This window comes from Leucopleurus acutus (assembly GCF_964270905.1).
Source record: "Leucopleurus acutus genome assembly, chromosome: 20".
Taxonomy (NCBI): domain Eukaryota; kingdom Metazoa; phylum Chordata; class Mammalia; order Artiodactyla; family Delphinidae; genus Leucopleurus; species Leucopleurus acutus.
In genome coordinates, this window is record NC_139162.1 from 56,168,809 (window position 1) to 56,193,991 (window position 25,183).

The window sequence follows — 25,183 nt, forward strand, 5'->3', positions numbered from 1 at the left end:
TTTGATGCTCTCTGGTCCCAGCACGCTTCCCTGGCTGGACAAGAGAGGAGGCAGAGGGGTGGGCACCCCACCTGTGCACCCCTGTCCCCCAGCGTACGCCCCTGCCGGGATGCTTCCCTGCAGCCTGCTGCCCCCAGACCGGCTCCCCAGTGGGTGTTTGCAGTTGGACACCCTCCCTGCTGCCTGCCACCGCCCTCCTCCCCAGGCCTCAGCCGCCGGCCAGCCCCCTCCCCGCCCCCGCTCCCGTCCCCTGCTGCCTCCTCGGCAGCCTCTCCTCCTCCTGGCAGAGCGTCCAGCCCCTGCCTGCTCCTCCCCAGGTCCCGGGCGCCTCTGGCAGGAGCCTCCCTCTCTCCCTCCCTCCCCCCCTCCCTTGGCCGCTAGCTCCTCCCCTCTCCTGCTCCTCTTCCCATTCACCCCATCCCTGCCCCGACTCTGCAGACATGAGGGTCTTGGCCTGCCTCCTCGGTGAGTGACCCTTCTCCTCGGGGACTTGGGCCTGGGCCCCACCCTCTGACCCCTGAGCTCACCCACTGGAGAGCCTCAGACTTCCGGGGCCTCATCCCTGTTGGTTGGGGGATACAGGACATCTGGCCCTCCCTTGCCTGATCCCCCAGGGACCCAGCCTCTGGCACCCCCGTCCTACCCTCTCAGGAGCCCCAGAGACCTACCTCCTACACCCCCGCCCCACCAGCCCTGATCCTGTGGGGGGTCACCCATCATTTGACCTTTAGTCAGGCCCCTGGGGGAGTGCAAAGGGCCTGGGCGCCTGCCCTGAGGCATCTGGGGCCCCGCCCACCTCAAGGACCTGAACCTCGCCAGGCCCTCGACCCAGAGTCCTGCTTCCCAGCGGCGGGGTTTCTGGTTCAGAGGCATGAGGCCTCACTCTGTCCACCCCTCCAACCTCCCTTCCAGTGGCTCTGATGGGGATCCAGGCTGTTGGTAAGTGGCCCCAAACACTTCTTCCATCTGGCCTCACTCAGCTGCAGGCCCACCCCGTGCCCAGCCTCACCCTCCAATGGGACCCTGTTCGCCCCCATCCGCCTGTGACCTCGGGCACCACTTCCCCCAGGACCACCTGGGCGACAGCCTCCTGCTTCCTACGGGGCACCACTGCTCCCCTGGGTACCCAGGAGTTGGGCTCCCCGTTAGCGGCCAGGACACCGGCCTCCCGGTGATGCCCTGCAGGACAGCCCCCAGCCCGTACCCTCCCCCTGGCCCCAGGGTCTCCAGGACATCACAGCCTTTCCTCTGTCCTCCCCAGAGTGGCTGCGTCTGGCCGATGGCCCCCATGGGTGCGCGGGCCGCCTGGAGGTGTGGCACGGCGGGCGCTGGGGCACCGTGTGCGACGATGGCTGGGACCTGAGGGATGCTGCTGTGGCCTGCCGCGAGCTCGGCTGTGGGGGTGCGCTGGCTGCCCCTGGAGGCGCCTTCTTCGGGGAGGGCGCGGGGCCCGTGTGGCTGAGCGAGCTGGCCTGCCGGGGCGGTGAGCAGCAGCTGGGCCTCTGCCCCCACCGCGGCTGGAAGGCCCACATCTGCTCCCACGAGGAGGACGCAGGCGTCGTCTGTGCAGGTAAGGGGCCCTCGACCCCCTCCAAGGAACACTGCTTCAGAGACGACCCAGGGACACAAGTCCTCAGTCCAGTAACTCTGAGAATCCAGAAGTCCAGACACCCCACCCCTGACACCCCCTGCAAAGCCAGGACTTACCACTACCTTGGAGGGTTCCTGCCTCACTCAGGGCCTGCCCTCTTTATAGCATCTGGGGATCGCATGGCGGGGATATTGAGTAATATCTTCCAAACTGAGAGGGAAGTTTGAGACCAATAAAGAAAGCAGTAAAGAACAACTATGAAGTTTACTGTGGGGAACTCATACAGGCAGGATGGATCTGGTGGGCAGTGATCCATTTATTTGCAGCTGTGCTGCGCACCAGCGCAAAGGGTGCAGGAAGATTTAAAGGGGCCAACGCTAGAGACAGAATCTGAGTACCAAGGGAGAAGCATGTTTTCCTTCCCCCAGGGGGTCTTATGACCATCATTCCTCATGGACCATTAATCCTCTATGTCAGCAAAAGGCATCCTTCCTGTTTTCGTATCAGACGAAGGCAAGGGTAAAAGTTGATAGGGAACCTCTCTGGCTTGGGCGTGTTCCTCGTGAGTGGGACAACGCTCAGCCAAGCAGAGGGGAGGGGGCGGGGCCGCAGGCCTGAGACGGGGCTGACAAAACAGAGCCAGTGCGGTCCAGCCACACGCTGCTCTCCCGAAGGTCAGCGTGTGTCGGACTCCAGGGATTGGGACGACTCACCTTCAGTCCTGGATGGGGACCCCTGGCCGGGGCTGTCTGGGGAGCTGAGCCCCGGCTCTGAGGAGGCCCCGGTGATGCCTGGTGAGCCCCCCCCACATGTGCCCTGTCTCCAGCTTCGGCTGTGAGGGAGAAGGGACAGAGGCCCGTCTCCTCCACAATCCCGAGGGCCCCCGCCAAGGCCCCCTTCGGACCCCTGGGGACTCTCGGGACTGACCTGCGGCCCCAGGAGGTGCAGCTGCCGATCTCCCTCCCTGCTGTCTCCTCACCCAGCCCCCCGCCCAGCCGGGACCCCCCAGAGCGGCTCCCGGAAGAAGAGCCCCCGGCCGCCCAAGCCCGCCAAGTCCACTAGGGCCCCTTTGCTGACTGCCGGAGCCCCCCGCCAGGGTAAGTCCGCGCAGGCCTCCCCTCTGCAACAAATCTGGATGGGGTGAGGCGCTAGGCCCCGCTGGACCAAACTGGGACCCCCCCCCTCCAGGTATGCGGGGGCACTGCATCCCCCGGGGATTCACAGTCAGGCCCAGGCTCCCCACCCGGTCAGGAGACCCGGGTGTCCACTCCCGGGACCCAGGCCCTTGGCCTGCTCAGATCCTGGCTCTCCCCTTAACAGCCGGCTGGCAGGCCCATCTCAGGCCACTGACCACCCCCCCCCCCCCCCCCGCGGCTTGAATCCGCATATCCCCAGCTGCCTCGCACGAGGCCCCTGACTGCCCCTCTCCCCGCCCGCCCGCCAGAGCGGCTGCGCCTGGTCTCCGGCCCCCACGGGTGCGCCGGCCGCCTGGAGGTGTGGCACGGCGGGCGCTGGGGCACGGTGTGCGACGACGGCTGGGACCTGCGGGACGCCGCCGTGGCCTGCCGCGAGCTGGGCTGCGGGGGTGCGCTGGCCGCCCCCGGCGGGGCCCGGTTCGGCCCGGGCGCAGGGCCCGTGTGGATGGACGACGTGGGGTGCGGAGGCGGGGAGCAGGCCCTGCGGGACTGTCCCCGAAGCCCCTGGGGCCGGAGCAACTGTGATCACAGCGAGGACGCAGGACTGGTCTGCACCGGTATGTGCCCGCCTCCCCAGACCCCTCCCCCAGGGCCACGCCCCCTCTCCCGCTCACCGAGGTCTCAACTTTAAGGAGCTCTCTAATCCCCTTCCCTTCCCCCCTCCCCCCTCCCTCCCCACCCCCTCCCTCCCTCCCTCCCTCCCCCCTCCCTCCCTTCCTTACTCCCTTCCTCCTTCTCTCTCTCCCTCCTTCCTTCTTTTCACACTCATTAAGCCCCATCCACACCGGGCACAGACCCAGTTCTCACTCTCCTGACTTTTAGGAGGCAGGGGTGGCCCACAGGTGTGGGGTAGGAAAGTTCAAGGGCTGCACCCACTAGAGGAGCCTGCCCGCCTACCCGCACAGGGGGCAGGAAATGTTTCAGTCGGTGGATGGGAAAGGGGAGAGGGAGCTACAGAGGAAGCTGGGAGCCAGCTCTGGGCCTCACCCCCACCTGCCTGGCCTCCTGGGTGGATGTCCTCGCCCCACCCTTCACGGATGCAGGACAGAAGCTCAGAGATGTAAAGCAGATGGCCCAGAACTTGACTGCCGTGTCTGTCCCACTACACAGATGGATCTGGGTATCTAGCGTGTAGGGTGTGGTGGGGATGGAGACCAAGAGGACACAGGTCGGGGCACAGATTGGTGGACCAGAGGCAGTGATGGTGGTGCCTCCGTGGGAAGCACATGGGGGCAGAAATGGGGCCTCTGAAGCCCAGTTCCCAGGAGGTGAGTTGAGTCTCCAGCGGGAGAAGAAGCTGTTGGGGAGAAGAAGTGAACCCCATTGAGGGGCCCGGGGGCTTGGTATCTTACCAACATCTCTGCTCCTCAGGGCAGCCGCATGAGGGAGCGTGTCACTCACAGCTGGGTGATGCAGGCAGGAGTATCTCCCCCTCTCTGGCCTGTCCTTTTCTCTAGACACCGACTGCAGGCTAGAGAGATGGACTCCACACTCCCCAGAGGTGACCCAACTCTCACCCCACAAAGACCCAACAGAAATGTACCCCCAAACCAACAAGAGGTTAACATCTAGACTAGTGGTTCTCAACCGCACTCCCCAGGTGATATGGAGACATTTCTGTTGTCATGACTGTGTGGGGCACTGGGGGTGCTGCCGGCATCTGGGGGGTGGAGCCCAGGGATGCTGCTGGACATCCTACTGTGCACAGGATGGCCCCTCACAGCAGAGAATGCCCTGACCCCCGTGTCAGGGGCGCTAAGGCTGAGAAGCCCTGCTTTACAGGCTGGAGAAGGCAGCTGGGGAGTGGGGACCTGCCTGGGGAGGTGGGTGGAGGGCATCAGGGCCAGCGTCCCCAGGGCTCATCCCTGGGGAGGCAGGGACATGGGGGGCAGTGGATAGACCAGAGTTGAACTCTTGGAGAGCGACTTCCCAGCTCAGAGTCTTTCCCTCACTTGCAAACTGAAGATGGAATGGCTGCTTTCCAGCCCCATCTTGGGCGTGAAGCGGGACACCACACATAGCCTGTACCTGCTCACCCATCCTGGTCACCTGAGCATGAGGCTTATATCCACTCATCCATCCTAGTCACCTGAGCACGTGGCCTGTACCTGCACATCCATCCTAGTCACCTGCGTGCATAGCTCAGTACCTGCTCGTCCATCACAGTTTCCTGCGTGCGTGGCCTAAAGCTGCTCATCCGTCACAGTTTCCCGTCTCTCTGTTCTCCCTCTCCCCACGGTCCAGGCCCGGCCCCCAGGCTGCGTCTGGCAGACGGCCCCCACGGGTGCGCGGGCCGCCTGGAGGTGTGGCACAGCGGGCGCTGGGGGTCCGTGTGTGACGATGCCTGGGACCTACGGGACGCCGCTGTGGCCTGCCACGAGCTGGGCTGCGGGGCCGCGCTGGCTGCCCCTGGAGGCGCCTTCTTCGGGGAGGGGGCTGGACCCATCCTCCTGGACGATCTTCGCTGTCGGGGAAATGAGACGGCCTTGCGCTTCTGCCCTGCGCGGCCCTGGGGCCAGCATGACTGTCATCACCGGGAGGATGCTGGGGCCGTGTGTGACGGTGAGGGGGCCCTGGGGGAGAGGCCAGAGCTGGGGCGTCTCGTGTGTTTTCCGGAGGTGTACCCCAGGGCCCCGCACTCCCTCCGTCCAGCAGCCCACCTGCCGCATGTCTTGCTCATCGTGAAACCTCAGTCTCCATCGGGGGTCCTGGGGTGGCAGGTGTGGGGAACTGCCTGTAGCACAGCAGTGGGTGGTGGTCACCTCTTCCCTCTCACGCCCCAGGTATGCCTCTGGGATATGTCCCTCCCACGGCCCCCGCAGTGGGCAGCAACAGCTCCAGGCCCAGGGAAACTGCATCCAGGCCCCCGCCCCCCACGGTGAGCCAGGCTGCGCGGATAGCAGGCATTTCACCTCCGCCCGCTTCCCCTGCGGCCCCTCAGGAGCCTGGGCCGGAAGCTGGTGAGTCCCTCCTGCTCCCCGCACCCCAAATGTGGGGCTTAGCTGCTGCTGCTTTTTTTTTTAAGATTCTTTTCCCATGTAGGCCATTGCAGAGTACTGAGCAGAGCTCCCTGTGCTATACAGTAGGGCCTTATTACCTCTTTTATGTATAGTAGCGTGTATATGTCCATCCCAAGCTCCCGATTTATTCCTCCTTCCCCTTATCCCCTGGTAGCCATGTTTGTTTTCTATATCCGTGACTCTACTCCTGTTTTGTAAATAAGTTCATTTATACCCCCTTTTTTAGATTCCACATATAAGTGATATCATCTGATATTTGTCTTTCTGTGTCTGACTTATTTCACTCAGTATGACAATCTCTAGGTCCATCCGTGTTGCTGCAAACAGCATTATTTTGTTCTTTTTTGTCGCCGAGTAGGGGTTTAGCTTCTGTTTCCTGCCCCTCCTCCACTCCCCACAGCCCCCAGGTGCCTCCTTCACTGCCTCAGAGGTCTCGGGGAGAGGGAAGGGTGGAGGGGAGGAGACGGAGCCCACACGCAGAAGGCCCCTGCTTAGTCTAATGCTCTGCTCCAGCTGTCTTGAAACTCACAGGGCCGCCTCCTTCTCGCAAGTATCGAAAGAACTAGTCAGTGATGTTGTTTTAAAATACAGGCTTTAGGGACTTCCCTGGTGGGCCAGTGGTTAAGACTCTGCGCTTCCACTTCAGGGGCCACAGGTTGATCCCTGGTTGGGGAACTATGGTCTCACATGCTGTGTGGTGCGGCCAACAGGTGAGACCACTGTCACTGCAGAGATAGTTGGTTTCTCACAATTCCCAAGAGGAGGGGGCACAGCCCGCACATGACGCAGGGCCACACGGGAAGCACCAGGGTCCAGCAGGAGGCAGAGGGAGCGAGGGGCGACGGTGGGCAAAGCCTGGAGTGTGGCTTCATGGGGAGGAATGGACAAGGCAGGGTGAGATGACTCCGGATGGGCTGGTTTGCATCATTTCGGCGGGTTCTGGAGCGTAGCCGCTGCTCCTGGTTGTCGGGTACATGCCCTGGGGTGATGGGGCAGGTGGATGATGGCTGGAGTGTGTGAGCCTGACAGGAGGTGGTGGGTGAGGGCTCTGGGTGGGTTGGTTTCATATGAAGGGCACACTCCAGTGGTTTCCTGTCTCTGGGAATCAGCAATCCCTCCAGTGTCAGCAAGGCCCCGAGATGTCAAAGCATCAGGTACCGCAAATAAAAAGCCATGATTAATACAGCCATCTCCTCAAGGTTGCTGAAGGCTGAAAAAGTGGGAACTTGATCGCTATTAGCTGAGGCCTGCTTCCCCTTTTTCTGAATAATAATAATAATAATGATAGCAGCTGCCATAGACTCAGCTGTCCCTGGCTCACATGACCAGTGCTGTTCCAAGCCCCTTCATCAGGTAAAACTACCAGCCACTGGCAGGGTAGGTACCGTCTGGTTTCCACGTTACAGACGAGGCCACGCAGCTAAAAAGTCTGAAAGCCAGGACTCAAATGAGGGCAATTTGTTCCACAGCCCACTTTCTTTATTTTTTAAAAATCATGGTAAAATATACACAACGTAAAATTGACCATTTTAACAACTTTTTGTTTTTCTGGCTGTGCCACACGGCATGTGGATCTTACTTCCCTGACCGGGGATCAACTCCGCGCCCCCTGCAGTGGAAGCGCGGAGTCCTAACTATTGGACTGCCAGGGAAGTCCCATTTTAACCATTTTAAAGCATATAGTTTAGTTGTGAAAAATACACTCATCGTGTTGTGCAGCCATCGCCACCACCATCTCCAGAGCTTCTTCATCGTCCCGAACAGATAGCCCAGACCCGTTAAACACTCACTGCCCTCCCCTCCATCTCCCCAGCCCCTGGCACACACCACTGGATTTTCTGTCTCTGTGAATTTGCCAGCCGGGCACTGTGTGTAAATGGAATCGTATAGTATTGGACCTTTTGTGTCTGGCTTATTTCACAGAGCATAATGTTCTCCAAGTTCATCCATATTGTGAAGTGTGTCAGAATTTCTTTCTTTGTAACGGCTGAATCGTATTCCATCATATGGATGGACAACATTTTGCTTATCCATTCCATTCGTCCATTGATGGACGCTCGGGTTGTTTCCACGTTATTGCTCTTGTGAATAATGCTGCTGTGAATGTTTGCATACGGGTATCTGACTGAATGCCCATTTCCCCTTATCTTGGGCATATATATCCCTAGGAGTGGAATTTCTGGATCATACGGCAATTCTGAGTTGAGCTTTCCAAGGAACCACTCTTTATCCCTGACTTTTTTTTTTTTTTCTTTTTTTTGGCGTGCCGCGAGGCTGCTGGGATCTTAGTTCCCCAACCGGGGATTGAACCCGGGCCTCGGCAGTGAAAGCACGGAGTCCTAACCACTGGACCGCCAGGGAATTCCCTATCCCTGACTCTTTATTCCTGTGCCTGGTGCAGACGATGGCACAGCACAGGCCTGGATAAACACTTGCTGCTGGGAAGGAAGGGTGGATGAATGGAAGGAAGATGGAGCGAAGGTGGAGGAAGGTCTGACTCGAATTCTTTGGGTCTCTCCCACCCCAGGGTCCCCCCAGCTGCGCCTGGTGGCCGGGCCCAGCAGGTGCTCAGGCCGGCTGGAGGTGTGGCACGGTGGGCGCTGGGGGACCGTGTGTGACGACAGCTGGGACCTGCGGGACTCGGCTGTGGTCTGCCGGGAGCTGGGCTGCGGTGGACCTCGGCAGCCAGACCCTGCTGCCGGCCGCTTTGGCTGGGGCGCCGGCCCCATCTGGCTGGACGACGTGAGGTGTGTGGGGACCGAGGCTTCCCTCGCTGACTGCCCTGCCGCTCCCTGGGGGAAGCACAACTGTGCTCACAACGAGGACGTTGGAGTTACCTGCACTGGTAAGGAGGCCCTGGCCATTCTCTGGCTCCGGGAGGGCTTCCTGGAGGAGGGAACGGGAACTAACATTGGCACTAACATCGATTGAGCGCTCACCTCCTAAGCCCCCGCCCGTGACCGTATTCACACCCCACGATGCGTCCAAATTGGTGGATGTCATGCCCATTTTACTGATGAAGACGCTGAGGCACAGAGAGGTTACACAGCAGCTGAGCGGCACAGCTGGGATTCTTCCTCCTCTTCTTCCCGCCAAGAATCAAGGAAGTCTCCCACCTAGAGGGAAGCTGAAAAGGAAGAGGAAAGGAAGCAGGCATGGGCACCAGGAGATGGCAAGAAGCCCGTGTGACGGGAGGGCCACTTGAAGTAGACTCAGGCTTGGCCCGTGTTCATTCATTTGCCGTTATTTATCCAGCGCCAGACACTGAGCTAGGTATTGGGTCCTCAGAATGCAACGAACGCAACCCTGGCCTTTGAGAGGCTCACAGTTCACTGTGAGAAAGAGACGTCCCGACAAATCGCTGCAAACCCGTGTGACACATCATTTGGGAGGTCCCCAAGACCACCCTCGGGTTCCATAGTTTTCTAGAAGGATTCACAACAATCAGAAAAGCTGTCTCGCGGTCCAGTGGTTAAGACTTCGCCTTCCAATGCATAGGGTGCAGGTTCAATCCCTGGTTGTGGAGCTAAGATCCCACATGCCTCGCAGGCAAAAAACCAAAACATGAAACAGAAGCAATGTTGTAACAAATTCAGTAAAGACTTTTGGGCTTCCCTGGTGGCGCAGTGGATGAGAGTCCGCCTGCCGATGCAGGGGACATGGGTTCGTGCCCCGGTCCGGGAAGATCCCACGTGCCGCGGAGAGGCTGGGCCCGTGAGCCATGGCCGCTGAGCCTGCGCGTCCGGAGCCTGTGCTCTGCAACGGGAGAGGCCACAACAGTGAGAGGCCCGCGTACCGCAAAAAGACTTTTAAAATGGTCCATATCAGGACTTCGCTGGTGGCACAGTGGTTAGGAATCTGCCTGCCAATGCAGGGGACACGGGTTCAATCCCTGGTCCGGGAAGATCTTACATGCTGTGGAGCAGCTAAGCCCGCGCTCCACAACTGCTGAGCCCGCGAGCCACAACTACTGAAGCCCGCACGCCTACAGCCCGTGCTGCGCCAGAAGAGAAGCCACCGCAATGAGAAGCCCGCGCACCGCAACCAAGAGTAGCCCCTGCTCGCTGCAACTAGAGAAAGCCCGAGCGCAGCAACGAAGACCCAACGCAGCCAAAAATTTAAAAAGTCAGTTGAGGGAAGAGGCATGTGGGGCTGGGTCCAGGAGAGACCCTTGTGGAGCTTCCTCACTTAATTCTCCCAGCGACAACGCAGGACAACTCACGTGAAGTATTGCCAACCAGGGACGATCTCCCAGCCTTGGCGTCAGAGTGTGTGTAGGAGCGCAGTCATGAGATGTGGCTGGTGGCCCACTGGCGGCCCGTTAAGTCACAGTGTTAGCAGAGATGATTTAGGTGGCTCTGGCCCCACAGGGAAACAACACACTCTTACCAGGCAGGACGTTGAAAGGGCTTGGAGCTTCCCCCTTCCCCCCGGCAGCCAGGGGCAAAGGGCCAAACCTTTCTTTGGACAAGATTAACCCTTGTCCTGCATCAGTAACCCTTGGCATCGCCCATGGTGTCTGCCGCCTTCCCTGTGCTGATCAGAAAGATGTAAGGTGAGCCGTGGCAGCTGGGAGGATGGAGTCAACCATTCTGCCTGAAGCTAAGGCACTTTCCCCTTTCCCTCCCCTCCTGAGGGCCACGGGAGCCACAGAAGGGTTTTGAGCTGGGCAGTGGCCTGGTACCACCCTGGTGGGGCGGTGAGAGCTTCCCCCCACACACGGGGTGTGGGGGAAGACCAGTCAGAGGGTACAGGAAGCCAGGCAGTGGCTGGGCAGATGGAGAGGATGGGTCAGTGTGACGGGGTGAAGGGGGGCAGTCACATCATGATTGTAAGTGCCCAGAGGTGGGATGGTGCCGGCTGTGGCTGGCCACCGTATGCCCCAGGTCTGGCACAGGGCCTGGCTCGTAGGAGATGCTTTGTAAACGTCTATGATGTGAATGAATGCATGGGAACTTGGTGGTTGTCTGTAGGGGGAGATGAGAGAGAAGGACAATCACGGTGTCTGCTGTCTCCCCTGTCCTCCCCTCCTGTCTGCCAGGGACCCCCGGCCTGGACTCCATCTCAGACCCCTTCAGTTGGAGCTGGATCCCTGGCCTGGGTAGAGATCCAGATGCCTGGCTCCCGGGGGAGCTGGCCACCAAGCCCTCTGCGAGGCGGACCCCCAGCGTTCCTGAGAAAACCACCACCAAGGCCCCAGGGAAGATACCCAAAAGCACAAAGAAGTGGGTGACCAAAAACGCAAAGAGACCGACCACTCAGCCCGCCGTGATACCAACCACTAAGCACTCCAGGGCCACGGGCACCCAGAGTCCCCCAGAACTGACCTCACTGACCACCACCACTCCGACCACTGAGGCCTCCCGAAGACCGACCTCCGAGTTTACCACCAGGCTGACCACGGAGGACCCTCACAGGCTGACCTCACACACCACCGAAAGGCGGACTCCCCGGGTCCCCCGGGAACGGACCTCTAAGACCCTGGCAACACCGACCACCCAGGGCCCCCGAGAACTGACCTCTGAGGCCACCATGGAGCCATTGGCCGAGATCCCAGGAGTAGGTACTCCAGAGTCCTCCAAAGACCCAGCCCCCTCCCCCACTGGGGCATCAGGTGAGAGGAAGGAACGTGGAGGGTGAGGCTGACCCCTCCTAACCCCTGCTGACCCCTCCTGATCTGGGCTGTCTACCAGCAGGCCTGTTCCGGGTTCGTCTGGCTGATGGGCCCAACCGGTGCGCCGGGCGGCTGGAGGTGTGGCACGCTGGACGCTGGGGGACAGTGTGTGATGACAGCTGGGACCTGCGGGATGGCATGGTGGCCTGCTGGGAGCTGGGCTGTGGAAGGGTTAGGCCCCGAGTGGGCAAAACCCACTACGGCCCTGGCACCGGGCCCATCTGGCTGGATGACGTGGGCTGCAAGGGAAGTGAGGCCTCGCTGAGCGACTGCCCCGCTAGGGCGTGGGGACAGCACAACTGTGACCACGAGGAGGACGTGGGGCTCACCTGCACTGGTACGGTGGGGGGCGGGGGCTCAGTGGCCAAGGAGTCAGGGTGGCATGGGGGTGGGGACCCAGAGTCACTCCAGGAGATTCGGGAAGGGGACTTCGGAGCAACAGCAAGGACCTCTGAGCCGGGTCGGGGCTGTCCCCTTCCCCAATTTCTCCCAAGGCTATGCAGATGAGGAAGACTATCCCCCCTGGACCTGGGACCCCACCTCAGGAGAGGACCTGGCCAAGGGGACCACCGCTGCAGCGGTGCCTGCACACGCTCTCCCCTGGGGCACGGCTGGGAGCACAGGGGCCCCCTCCCCAACGACGAGGCGCCTTCCAAGCACAGGTGAGGGGCACGGCCGGGGTGGGGAGGGGCCCTCCATAAATCTCTGTGCACCTCCCTGCCGGGCTTCCAGAAAGATCCTCCTAAATGAGCTGGCCTGGGTCTCAGAGACCCCAGACAGGTTCTCCTCGGCTCCAGAGACCCTAAGAACATTCCCTTCTTGGACACAGCAGTAGCACTGTCCTGCAGAGCCTAAAGGAGACCCATCCCCACCCCCTGCGGTGTGATTTGCGGAGAATCCGACCAGGCTCAGCAAAGCCCCGGCCCGCAGTCCTCCTGTAAACCAGCCGGGGCCTTGGGAGCCCGTGCCCCTCGACCCGGAGCCTCGACGGAAATCCCCCCAGACCTCACAGCCGAGGCCCACCCTGTCACCACGTTGTCTCCCCACCCCAGCCCCTCAAACCTGTCCTCCCAGCTCACGCTCTGGTCAGGGTCGGGCTATGGCTCAGAGGCGGGGTGGGGACATCCAGGTCGAGGGCTCTGTCCTCAGCCGGACCCCCTTCCTCTGGCCAGTGGGAGCAGCCTCCAGCCCCTCAGCTCTGTCCCTCTCTGCCCCTCCGCCTCTGTCTCGCTGTCACCTGCTTCCCTCCTTCCATCTCTGCTGCCAGGGGCCTTGACCTTGACCCCCGGGGCCTTGACCCCCCTCCGATGTTGCCCATTTCTCTACCTTCCTCTGTGTGTGTGTGTGTGAGATCTCTGTCCTATCCGTGCTCAGGGTCTCTCTTGATCACCCTCTGCTCCTGTTTCTCACATTCTCTCTCTCTCTCTCTTTCTGGCCTCGCCTGTGTGGCACAGGCAATCTTAGTTCCCTGACTAGGGATGAACCCGCGCCCCCTGCAGTGGAAGCGCAGAGTCTTAACCACCAGACCCTCCAGGGAAGTCCCAAAGGAATTTATTTTACTTTTTAATTTTATTTTAAAATTTTTATTTATTTATTTTTCCCTTTCAATTTCTCACCCTCCTCATCTCAAACACTTTTTTTTCACCGCCCATTTCTTTCTCATCACCTTTCTAATTTTTTTTCTTTCCTTATCAAGTTCATACTCGCAGCATTTCTATTTCTCTCTTTATTTCCCCACAGTCAGCTTCTCTTTATCTTTTCCCCTCTGCGTCTGGCTCTTTTTTCTTTCATTTTCCATTTCTCACTCCCCCACCCCCAACCCGTATCTATTTCTCACTGTACTTCATGGCCAGTTTCTCTTCATCTCTTCTCCTGTGTCCTCCTCTTTTTATTTACATTTTCAGTTTCTCACGCTCATCGTCTCTGTTTCTCACTATTTTTCACGGTCGGTTTATCTTTTCAGCTCCGAGTCTCTTTTTTCTTTCTCTTTCTCTGCCCCTCCTCGTCTCTATGCCTCGTCAGCCTCTCTCACCATCTTTCTCATTTTTTCTCCAAGTCCACACCCCGTCACCGCTGTTTCTCCCTGTTTTTCACGGCCAGTTTCTCTTTCTTTCCCTTGAGTCTTCCCTTTTCTTTCACTCTCACCATCGCGCCCTCCGCTCCTTTTCCCACTCAACCTCCCCCCCACCCAGGGTCGGTTCTCCCCTCAGCTTTTTCTCCGTCTCCTCATCCTTCACGCTGACTCTCCATCCTACCACTTCCCGCGCGGCGGCTTCTTCCCCCGGCTCTGCCGACCCCGTCCCCCCGCGACGACCGCTCTCTCCCCCCAGGTGTCGCCGCTTCTGCTCCATGTCCGCAGGACCCCGCCCCTCGCACCTTTTCCCGCGTTTTTCACAGCTCAACACGCATGCGCACTCCGAGGGCCTCTGCGAGAGGGGCGGGGCCTCGGGTGGAGGGGCGGGCAGGGCAGACTTCAATCGCCCCGCGCCGTGTGACGTCACAGGCGCGGTGCGCCTCCTGATTGGCCGGCTGGCCCACGCCGCGGCAATAAAAGCGGGTGAAGAGGGTGGTGACCTCATAGAGTGGCGTCTGCCTCGGTCTGGTCTCGTTCCGGCGGGGAGGGTAGGGGGGCGCGGAGCAGGCATTGGAGGTACGGAGATTTGGGGTGGGGGGCACCCGAGCTGTGAGTTAGGGCTCAGTTTCCAGAGGTGATGCTCCTCACCTGGTAGCGTGGCCAGGACTTCTGAGCTTTGTTCTCTGCAGCCCGGCGCCACCTCCCTTATCCCGTAGCGACCCCTCGTGGCGGAGAGGTCCGATGCTGGGCGCGAGGCACAAATAAATACAGAACTAGGAATTGCACGATGGAAATCTCAGGGGTAACGTGTACAACCTTAGTAATGGGAAGACTTGGAGGGAGGTGCGGGGTGGCGTGGGGAGAGGGGAAACGACAGACAGGAATTCCTATCCTCGTTAGCAAGGTGGCCTTGAAAAAAATGACTGCTTCTTTGAACCTCAGTTTCTTCCTCCGGAAAAAAACGAAAACCGGAGCTGCAAGGAGCCTGGAAAGAGTCAAGGAGAGCTCACTGTGCCAGGCACGCATGATTCCAACTGGTGACATAGGTCCTGGTTTTGCCCCTGTGTTTTAGGTGCGGGAAAAATGAGGTTCAGAGAAATTAAACTTTAACTTAGGAGCCATTATTGAGATCCATTTTAAACGATTTCGCGCACAGTTTGCTTGTTGGATTGGAAAAGATTCTGGAATAACTGAAGTCATTGCAAGAGTGAATTCTGTAGTACAGCTCGCTGGGTTCCAGCTGTGGCTGCGCTGGGATTAGAACAACGAGCTGGGTGACCTCAGGTCCCAATCCAATGAGCAAAATGTGTGTGAAATCATTTAAAACCGCAAAACGTTGGTTGTTAAAAGTTATTTACCGTAAATGAGCAACAGCTGCAGGATCCCAGGGACGGAGTGATTATTTCTAGCAGAGCAATTGGGAAAGACCTCGCAGAAGAGATGGTGTCATTTTCACCAGCAGACACCAGGAGGAAGGGGATTCTCAGAGGAGCAGAGGCTGGAGTTGAGAAAATTGCATTGCCTGTTTAGGGCACGTCGTCTCTGCTAGACTTTTAGCTGTCTTGTATTTGGCTATGTCAGTTTCTGTTGTTGCCATAACACGGCCACACATTAGGGGCTTAGACAACACAAGTTTATTATTTTGCAGGTCTGGAGATCAGAAGTCCCACATGGGTATCACTGGCTAGAATCAAAGTGTCAGCAGGGCAGGGCTGTGTTCCTTCTGAGGCCTGAAGGGAGGATCGTTCCCATGCCTTTTCTAGCTTCTAGAGGCCCCTCCATTCCTTAGCGCATGGCCCCTTCCTCCATTTTCAAAGCCAGCAATGCTGCATCTATCTCTCTGGTCCTTCTTTTGTCTTTACATCTTTGTCACTATAGCCGGGTTAGATTCTCTCATTTTAAGGATTTGTGTGATTAGATTGGGTCCACTTGGATTAACATAGGATAATCTCTTCATTTCAAGTTCTGGACCCGTAATCATATCTGCAAAGTCCCTTTTGCCAGGAAAGGTAACATATTCACAGGTTCTGGGGATTAGGGCTTGGACATCTTTGGGGAGCGTTATTCTGTCTACCACGGGATCTATGTTGTAGAGACTTAGTAGAGACTTTTTACATACTTGTTGAATGAATGAATGAATGAATGAACCAGTGAGAGACCGCTGTGTAAGTCTAGAGAGAGTGTACAGGAGATGAAGCCGGAAGCTTATGAAGGTTGAATTCTCACTTTCCATTTCACTGAAGCAAGATTTCTTGAGGCTTCCTGGATGATGGAATTTGGAGACGCAGACATTAATTCATGTCTGAAATGTTTGCTGTGTGGCAGGCATGAGTACTAACCCCTGGGAACATAGCAGTGATGAGCACAGCAAGGGAGGGGGAAGGGAGGGCTAAGTGTTATAATTTAAAATAGGATGATCAAGAGATGACTTACTAAGAAAGTGCCATTTAAGTGACAACCTCAAGAAGGAGAGGGGGGAAGCCACGCAGATATCTGTTTGGAGAGTGTTCTGTAGAGAGCGGACAGCACATGCAAAGGCCCTGAGATGGGCGTGTGTTTAGCTGGTTCAGGAAACAGCAGTAAGGTCAGTGGGGCGGAAGTGAAGTGGTTGATGGGGATGATGGCAGGAGGTGAGGTCTGTGGTCCATTGTAAAGACATCTGCTGTGATGGGGAGCCTGGAGGGAGCTAAAGGAGCCTTCCAGACAGAGGGAGCAGCATGTGCAAAGGCCCTGTGGTGGGACCTTGGGAGACGGGCAAGAATGCTGGCCTGGCAGGAGTGGAGTGAGCCAGGCAGGGGGAGAGTGATCGGGGATGAGGCCAGTGTCTGGGTTTTATTCTATGTGCAGAAACCCTTGGCATTTTAAGCACTTTAAGTTATGGAGGATGTGATCACATGTGTATTTTCTTTCTTTTTTGGGGGGGTGGGGGGGCGTGCCTTGTGGCATGTGGGATCTTTGTTCTCTGACCAGGGATCACACCCATGCCCCCTGCAGTGGAAGAGCAAAGTCCTAACCACTGGACCGCCAGGGAAGTCCCCCACATGTGTATTTTCAAAGCATTCGCTCAGGATGCCGCAGGGGGGTGGATGTAGGTGTAAGAGTGCATGCAGGGAGACCAGAAGGTCCATGCAGACGTGACGGTGGCCTCAACAATGGTGGCAGTGGAGACTGAGAGAAGTGCAGGTGTTCAAGCTACATTCCAGGGGTTGAGCTGGTAGGTTCGAGTGATGCGTTGGGTGCGAGGGTTGAGGAGAGAGAGTGAGGTAGGGGATGGGGACCCGCCTTTTACTGGACCAGGGAACGCTGCGGGGTGGGTGCACAGGATCCAGAGTGGGGATATTAAGAGCTCCATTACTGATGCGTTCGACACACCCAAGTGGAGATATGAGATATGCAATCCTGGAGCTCCAAGGAGTGCCTGGGAGGAGGGAATTTGCAGCTGCGGGAATGGATGAGGCTATGCAGATGGACAGCCGTGTCTAATGGAGTTTCCACACCCAGTGAGGAGGTGGGATGACTCATGGACTCGGGATATCGCTGTATGTCATGGCTGCGCAGAGGGGAGAGCATCCAAGATTAAATGCCAGGTTACAGGCTTCCCTGGTGGCGCAGTGGTTGAGAGTTCGCCTGCCGATGCAGGGGACATGGGTTCGTGCCCTGGTCTGGGAAGATCCCACATGCCGCAGAGCGGCTGGGCCCGTGAGCCATGGCCGCTGAGCCTGCGTGTCCGGAGCCTGTGCTCCGCAACGGGAGAGGCCACAACAGTGAGAGGCCTGCGTACAGGAAAAAAAAAAAAAAAAAAAAAAAATTAAAATGCCAGATTACATTTAGAGGTTGTGTGGTAATAAGAGCATCAATAATAGCTAATATTCATTGAATAATCTCCGTGTGCCAGGCACCATCTAAGTGCATCCCATGTTTGTTTGTTTTTGGCCGCATCGTGTGGCCTGTGGGATCTTAGTTCCCCGACCAGGGATCGGACCCAGGCCCCCTGCAGTGAAAGTGCAGAGTCCTAACCACTAGACCACCAGGGAAGTCCCCAAAGTGCATACCATGGTTTAACTCACCTCCTCCACGTGGAACATTATGATATGAGTACTATCCTTGTCCCCATTTTATAGGTAGGGAAATTGAGGTCCAGAGAGGTCAGGACAGCGAAGGGCAGAGCTTGGATTCAAACTGCAGAATTCACACTCATAACCACTCCAGCCACGGAGACTGGGAAGAAGCCTGTGATAGAATTAGCTCTGAAGAACCCAGGAAGCATAGAGCAGGGTGTAACTTCCTCAAGGGGAAGCAGGGAGTGACCTTGGAATCAAATTCTAAATAAAAGCTCAACAGGGAAGGAGTGAGGTGCGACCCAGGAGATCTACCCCCAGAGGGAAGATGTTGCCGCTCAGAAGCAGATAGACCTGTTGGGTCTGAAACCCAGTGCTGCTTCTTAGCTGTGTGGCCTTAGGAAAATTCCTTGCCCTCTCTGGGCTTCAGTTTGGTCATCTGTAGGGAAACTGCAGCTTCTTTGCCCACCAGCTCCCCATGAGATTGCCAAAAATTTAAAATGTCTCTCAGCGGCAAGGATGAGGGATAAAGGTGGGCAGTTTGACAACATCTAGAGAGATGCCTTCCGCATGGCAGTCCCACAATTAGGTGTTGAGCAATTCCCACTCATGAAGAATCCACTGCAGCAAAACATTGGCCACAACCGAACCGCCCGTCCACAGGGGCATAAATAAATCGGCAGTTGTGTGTTCATACGATAGAATGTTACACAAGGTTAAGAAAAAGAAGGAACTAGAGTTATATGCATTTAACTGAAAGGACAGCTTATCACTGGCCAGCCCTGTGACCCCATGGAGTAGGTGCCATTACGATACCCATCGTACGGGTGAGGAAACAGAGTCGTGGAGAAGTGAAGTGACTTGCTCAGCCAGCTAGGAAGGAACGCAGCCAAAAAGCAGGCTGTGAGAAGGTGTTTGCTGTATATATGTATATGTGCAGTCTTTCTAGTTGTAGGAAGCTAACACATGTGGAAACAATATAGCATTAGGGAGTCCCACCTGCATAGCTCAGGTGTAAAGGCATGCTTGGGAACTATTAACTAAAGGCTTCTCTGACAAAGGGAAGGGATGTGACTGGGCCTCGCAAGGGCTGTAACTCTGCAATGCTGCTTCCTTTTTTTCGATGTATATTTTAATTAAAAAATCTCATCGATCACACACTAATGGATCACGAATGAGAATGTGGCCATATCTTAGAGCACATTTTGAATACACACGGACCCAGGGAGTATGCCTGCACTTGGTGGGCTGACATTTTAACAGGAAGACAGCTTCAGTTTGTGTTCTTGATGGAGTCCTCCTAAAACCCAGCATCTTGGAAAGAAATCTTCACAACACTGTTATTACTCAGTTCTCCCCGTATCTCTCAAGGTGGCGAGGATGGTTATGAGCCTTACTGGACGTGGGATACACCTTCAGGAGAGGTCCCAGCCAAGGGGACCCCCACCGCAGGCATACCTGGACCCTCTGGCACCGCTGGCACCATCAGGAGCCCAGGCCATCCCTCTCTAGCTCCAAGGGTCCGTGGGGATACAGGTGAGGCATGTGGCTGGGGCGAGGGGGCCAGGGTGTTTGTGTGGTGGGATGGAGAGGTGGACTCCAGATTTCCCCATGGTGACCCAACTCTCACCCTAGAAAGACCAGGCAGAAATATATCCTGAGACAACGGGTTATTATCTATACCAGTGGTCTTCAACTGGGGGCAACTGGCAACATCTGAAGACATTTTGGGTTGTCATGACTGGGAGCAGGGAGGCTACTGGTACCTGGTGGGTAGAGGCCAGGGATGTTGTTACACATCCTCTGGTGCACAAGGTATCCCCCACAGCAAAGAATCATCCAGCCCCAGATGTCAACAGTGCCAAGGGTGAGAAACCCTAACCTATACCACGTAAGTCACTCTGACAAATAAGAAAATGATAGGAAATCCTATAAGAGAATGGACAAAAGATACAAACAGGTGATTTGCAGAAGAGGAAGCCCAAATGCCAACGAGTATATCTGGAAGTGCTCACATTCATCATGAATCAGAAAATTCAAATTAAAACAATGACGAGCATGGAAAAAAATTTGAAAGGTAGATAATACCAAGTGTAGGTGAGGGTGTGGGGAGACAGGCATCCCCACTGGCTGTAGCAATTCGATAAACACAACCTAGTGGTGTTTAGTGAAATTAAATATGATTTATACGTTATTACCTGGCAATCCTGCTCCTAGATCTATATTCCAGAGAAATTCTTGCACAGGCTTATAAGGGAATATGTGTGAGGATGTATTAGGGAATTGGAGGCAAGTTAAGTGTCCAACAGCAGGGTAACAAGGAAGAGAAATGCAATGGTTACACGTGATGGAATTTTATGCAATAGCTAAAGCAATGACGAGCTATATACACAGCAACATGGATAGGTATGAAAAACATAATACTGAGGGGAAGGTCAAACAGAATGAGATTTCCAGCAGAATATTATTTGCAGAAATTAAAAGCACAAACACAAAAATACACATACACTTATATATTAACATAAACACATCTATGCATTCCGTATTGTTTAAGATCACACATATGTTTAAGGCCATATGTGAAACACACTAGAGTGGAGGTACCTATGGGAGAGGACGAGGGGATGGAGATTGGGGTTAAAGAGGAGAAAAAGTAAAATAAAACAAGAGAAGACATCGCAGGGACTATTAATGACAACGCACAGTGGGGTATGAGTAGCTTAGCTCTCTGCACCTTGGGTCTGAAAAATTAAAAATCAATACCACTCTAGGTTACTGAGTCCCTGTTCTATCGAACTAAGCTGAGATTCTTGAAATAATAACTAGGCACAGTTAACATTTATCAAGCAATATACCATGTGTCAGGCACTATTTTATGCACTTTATATGTATTATGCTTTAACATATTTATATGTGTTAATCCTCGTAGCAGCCACATGAGCCCTTCATGAATGATGCAAGTGCTATAATTGTTCCCATTTCACTGATAAGAGAAATTGAGGCACAGACATCAATGACTATGGCAGTATAAATAATCATGAGAATGCTTGTCATGTGCTAGGCATTGTGTAAGTGCTCTGCACACACACGATCTCTGAATCCTCATGATTACTCTGCAAGGGAGGTATGTGGATATCTATGGTTTACAAATGGGGAAGAAACTGAGATTCAAGGCAGGTAAGTAACTTGCCCATGATTACCCAGCTAGGAAGTGATGGAGCTGGGGTTTAAATCCAGGCAGCCTGGCTGGAGGCCAAGCCCTTTACTTAACTGCTCCTCTGACCCTGCAGGGGGACACGACGCACCTCAAAGACCCTGCAGAAAAGTGGAATTCTGTTGAGCTGTGCTGTTCAATATGGTAGCTACTGACACAGGTGGTTATTTAAATTTAAGTGAATCAAAAATTTGAAAAAGGAAGGACCTACTGTATAGTACATGGAATATACTCAATATTTTATAATAATCTATAAGGGAAAAGAGTCTGAAACAGAATATGTATATATGTGTGTGTGTATGTATATATATATCTGAATCACTCAGCTGTACACCTGAAACTAACACAACATTGTAAATCAACTATACTTCAATTTAAAAAATTAAAAAAAGAAATCTATTCAAAGGTAAAAAAAAGAAAATTGAAAAAGGAAACATTCATTCCTTAGTTGAACTAGCTACATTTCGACTGCTCAGATGCCACAGGTGGCCAGTGGCTACCATATTGGACAGCACCGAACATTTCCATGACTGAGAAAGTGATACTTAATGGCCTAGACTCTGTACGTAAAGGACTTGGGTTCAGATCTTGTCCCTGCAACTTTCAAACTGTGTGTGACCTCGGGCAAGTTACTTACCCTCTTGGCCTTATTTCTCTCATCTGTAAAAAGTGCTTAAAATTCACATTTACTTGGAAGCAGGGCCTGGAAGAGGGTAAGCCTTCTCATTTTACTCGGGCCTAAAATTTGGGGGCATTCCAAACACTTAGTAATGAAGATAAATAAGATCTTAATACCATAGGTTAAAAAACAAATGAATGCAAAAACAATCCACGATGAACTAAATAAAATTTTAACTAAAGTCAGGATCTGACCTACCTCACCAGGATCTGACAGAGCCAGTTTTAGGGGGGATTCCAGTGAGGTAGGTCGGATCCTGTCTTGGATTAAAATTTTGACTTTTTGTTCATTGTAGATCTTTTGTATTAATTTTGATTGTTTAAAAATATGGCGTAAAGAGATTTGTCTTGATTACTGAGATTACCCTTCAGATTCCCCCTCATGCTATGCACCGTCTCCCACTCCCCTCTCCCTCTTTATCTCCCTTCATCCCATCTCTGCCTTTCGGCCCCCTCTTGCATCCCAGGTACCCCTCCACATCCCACCTCCCCCCTGCCGCCCATCTCCGCATCTCCTGGAGGGAAGGACGCCAGGTGGCGCCTGGGGACATGGAGGAAGCGTGGAGGTGGGGCACTAGGGCGGATGAAGTCTGCCGGCGACCCGTGACGTCACAAAGCTTTCTGCCTTCCCATTGGTCATCCCACCCCTAGGAGGCGGACCATGCCGCGGGGTGGGCGGAGCAGACTGACCTCCGCCGGCCGTCTTTTCTCCAACAGGTTCACTGAGGAAACCGTGGCCCGAGCGACGGCTGCGGCCCACAGCGGCCAGGACTGCGCCCCCCACCACTTCCCCAGCTCCCTCTGCGTCGCCGGGGCCCCCGGGCCCTGTCCTGACCTCTGACTCCGCGCCGCAGCTCATCCCCACAGCAGCTTCAACGCCGGAGGTGACCTCTGACCCTCCCGCCACTTTGCCGCCCAGCCCAGACCCGGCGTCCTGGATGAACTCTCACCGCACCTTGACAACCCCTGGCCTTACCTTGTCCACCCCTGATGCCACCGTGTTTCCAGCGCTGACCCCTGGGCTTTCACCCACTCCACCACCCACCATGCCCAAAGAACTGACCTCTGACCCCTCTGCACCGGCGGTGGTGACCCGCCTTTCCCCTACCTCAGAGCTGACACCAGAGTCTGACACAACCCCAGTCTGGGACACATCTCCATACCCCAACATAACTCCAGAACCTTCTAGTTTCCCAGACCCTTCCACAAGTCCTCACCCCACTACCATCCCTCACTCCACCATGACCTCTCACCCTACCACGACCTCTCACCCCACTACCACCCTTTACCCCACCACGACCCCTCACTCTAAGACCTCTCACCCCACCACGACCTCTCACCCCACCACAACCCCTTATCCCACCATGACCTCTCACCCCACTGCCACCCCTTACCCCACCCCCACCCCTCACTCTACCACAACCTCTCACCCGACCACGACCCCTCCTCCCATCACCACTGCTCAACCTATCACAACCCCTTACTCAACCACAACCCCTCAACCCACCACGACCCCTTATCCCACCACGACCTCTCACCCCACCACAGCCCCTTATCCCACCATGACCTCTCACACCACTGCCACCCCTTACCCCACCCCCACCCCTCACTCTACCTCAACCCCTCACCCCACCACAGCCCCTCCTCCCATCACCACTGCTCAACCTATCACAACCCCTTACACAACCACAACCCCTCACCCCACCACGACCCCGCAACCCACCACAACCCCTCCTCCCATCACCAGTGCTCAACCCATCACAACCCCTTACCCTGCCACGACCCCTCACCTCACCACCACTGCTTACCCCACCATGACTCCTCACCCCACCTCAACCCCTATGGTCACTGCCAAGTCCCTTCTAACTTCCTTGGGAACAGAACTTCCCTTTCCCTCTTCAGCACCAACAGTCAAGCCCAGCCCACACCCCCGGTTGACCTTCACGGGGGCCCCTCACCCCTCCACGTCCCAGATGTGGAGCTTAGAGCCCTGTCCAGCAACAGAGTCCAGCCCCTGCAGGCCCTCTCCAGCCCCCAGCGTAGACACACTGTCCACTGAGAACTTCAAACCACCCACAAGCCCGAGCCCCAAAGTAACCTCTCCACCTACCCAGACTCCACACTCAGCCTCTGACCCCACTGTGACCCCTGACCTCCACCTGTCCCCTATGGCCCCCCCCTTGGATCAACCTCCCCCTGACCGCCTCACCCTTGGGCCAACTCCTGGTCAGAGCCCAGGCCCCCTTGGCCCATGTGAAGCCCCAGTGCCACCTGTAAGGGTCATGGCTTGTGATCCGCCTGCCCTGGTAGAGCTGGTGGCCGCTGTGAGGGATGTGGGTAGCCAGCTACAGAGGCTGACACAGGCTCTGGAGCGGGACCAGCAGGAGCGCCACGCCCTGGGACTGGGGTTGACCCAGCTGGTGGAGGCTGCCCAGGGTCTGGGGCAGCTGGGTGAGGTTGTAAAGAGACTGGCAGAGGTGGCCTGGCCCCCCAGCACACCTGCACCAACCACTACTACTCCAGAGGAGGAAGAGAGGCCTCTGCGGGGAGATGTGTGACCTCATCTGGGGTCTGAGGGACTTAAGACACTCCCAAACCCAAATAGGAAAACCAAAGTATCTAATTAAAAACAAAATGTGAATGATGTTTCTGGGGGACTAGAGGAGGTGGAATCACAAGATCTGTTCGTGAATACAACAGGCACCATGTGAGGTGGTGAGGATGGTGAGGACGATGGTGATAGTGGTGATGAGTATGATGGTGGTTATGATGGTGAAGATGAGAATGGTGATAGTGATGGTGAGGATGATTATGGTGATAATGGTGGTGGTGATGAAGGTGACCATGATGGTGGTGATGCCTATCCTGATGGTAATGTGATAGTAATGATGAAAGTGATGATAATGATTGTGATGGTGATGATAATGGTGGTGATGGTGATGATGGAGATGATGGTGGAGATGATGGTGATGATGGTCATGAAGATCATGGTAATGACTATTATAATGATGGTGATGATAATGGTGATGATGGAGATGATGGTGACGAAGATGATCAGGGTGATGATGGCAGTGATGATCATGATGGCAGTGATAATGGCCATGATGAAGCCCCACGAGGGCAGAAATCTTTCTCTTGTTCACGGATGTATGCCCAGCCCCTAGAACAGAACCTGACACCGGCTGCACCCTCCATTAATATTTTTTGAATGACGAGTGCGTGATAATAATAACTAGTGTTCACTGGGCACCTCCTATGGGTCAGGCTCTGTTCTGAGGGCTTTGTGTGCATGATGTCATTTTACCTTCATGAACACCCACTGAGGAGGGTACTTTACCACAGCTCAGCAGGGGGAGGGTGAACTTTGGAGCCTAAATGCCTGAGTTTTGAGCCTTTGAGGGCATGACCCTGAGCCGGTTACTTAACTTCTTGGTCTGAGTTTCCCCATCTCTAAAAGGGAACATAATAATAGTACGCACCTCAGGGGCTGCTGTGATGATTAACTGATAGATTAATACCTATGTGAGAGTGCTTAGCACAGGGCCTGGCTCTTGATAAGAGCTCAGTATGTGATAGGTATTATTGTATTTATCCCCATTTTACAGATCAGGGCACTGAGGCGCAGAGACATTTGGTTGTGTACCCCAGGTCACTCAGGGAGTGCGTAGTAGAGTCATG

The 25,183-nt window shown here is 55.5% G+C and overlaps 1 protein-coding gene across 1 annotated transcript; it reads left to right on the plus strand.

Annotated features, from left to right (window-relative positions):
* Positions 1-440: 440 nt before the first annotated feature.
* SSC5D (scavenger receptor cysteine rich family member with 5 domains) lies at positions 441-24,063 on the plus strand (the record flags this gene model as incomplete). The annotated part of the gene is made up of 14 exons (XM_082862218.1): positions 441-465; positions 913-939; positions 1,262-1,570; positions 2,266-2,385; positions 2,575-2,688; positions 3,036-3,344; positions 5,032-5,349; positions 5,571-5,747; positions 8,335-8,652; positions 10,849-11,421; positions 11,504-11,818; positions 11,976-12,143; positions 18,985-19,149; positions 22,223-24,063. The coding sequence occupies 14 exons, from the start codon at positions 441-443 to the stop codon at positions 24,061-24,063; spliced, it is 4,779 nt and encodes a 1,592-aa protein (XP_082718344.1).
* Positions 24,064-25,183: the final 1,120 nt, after the last annotated feature.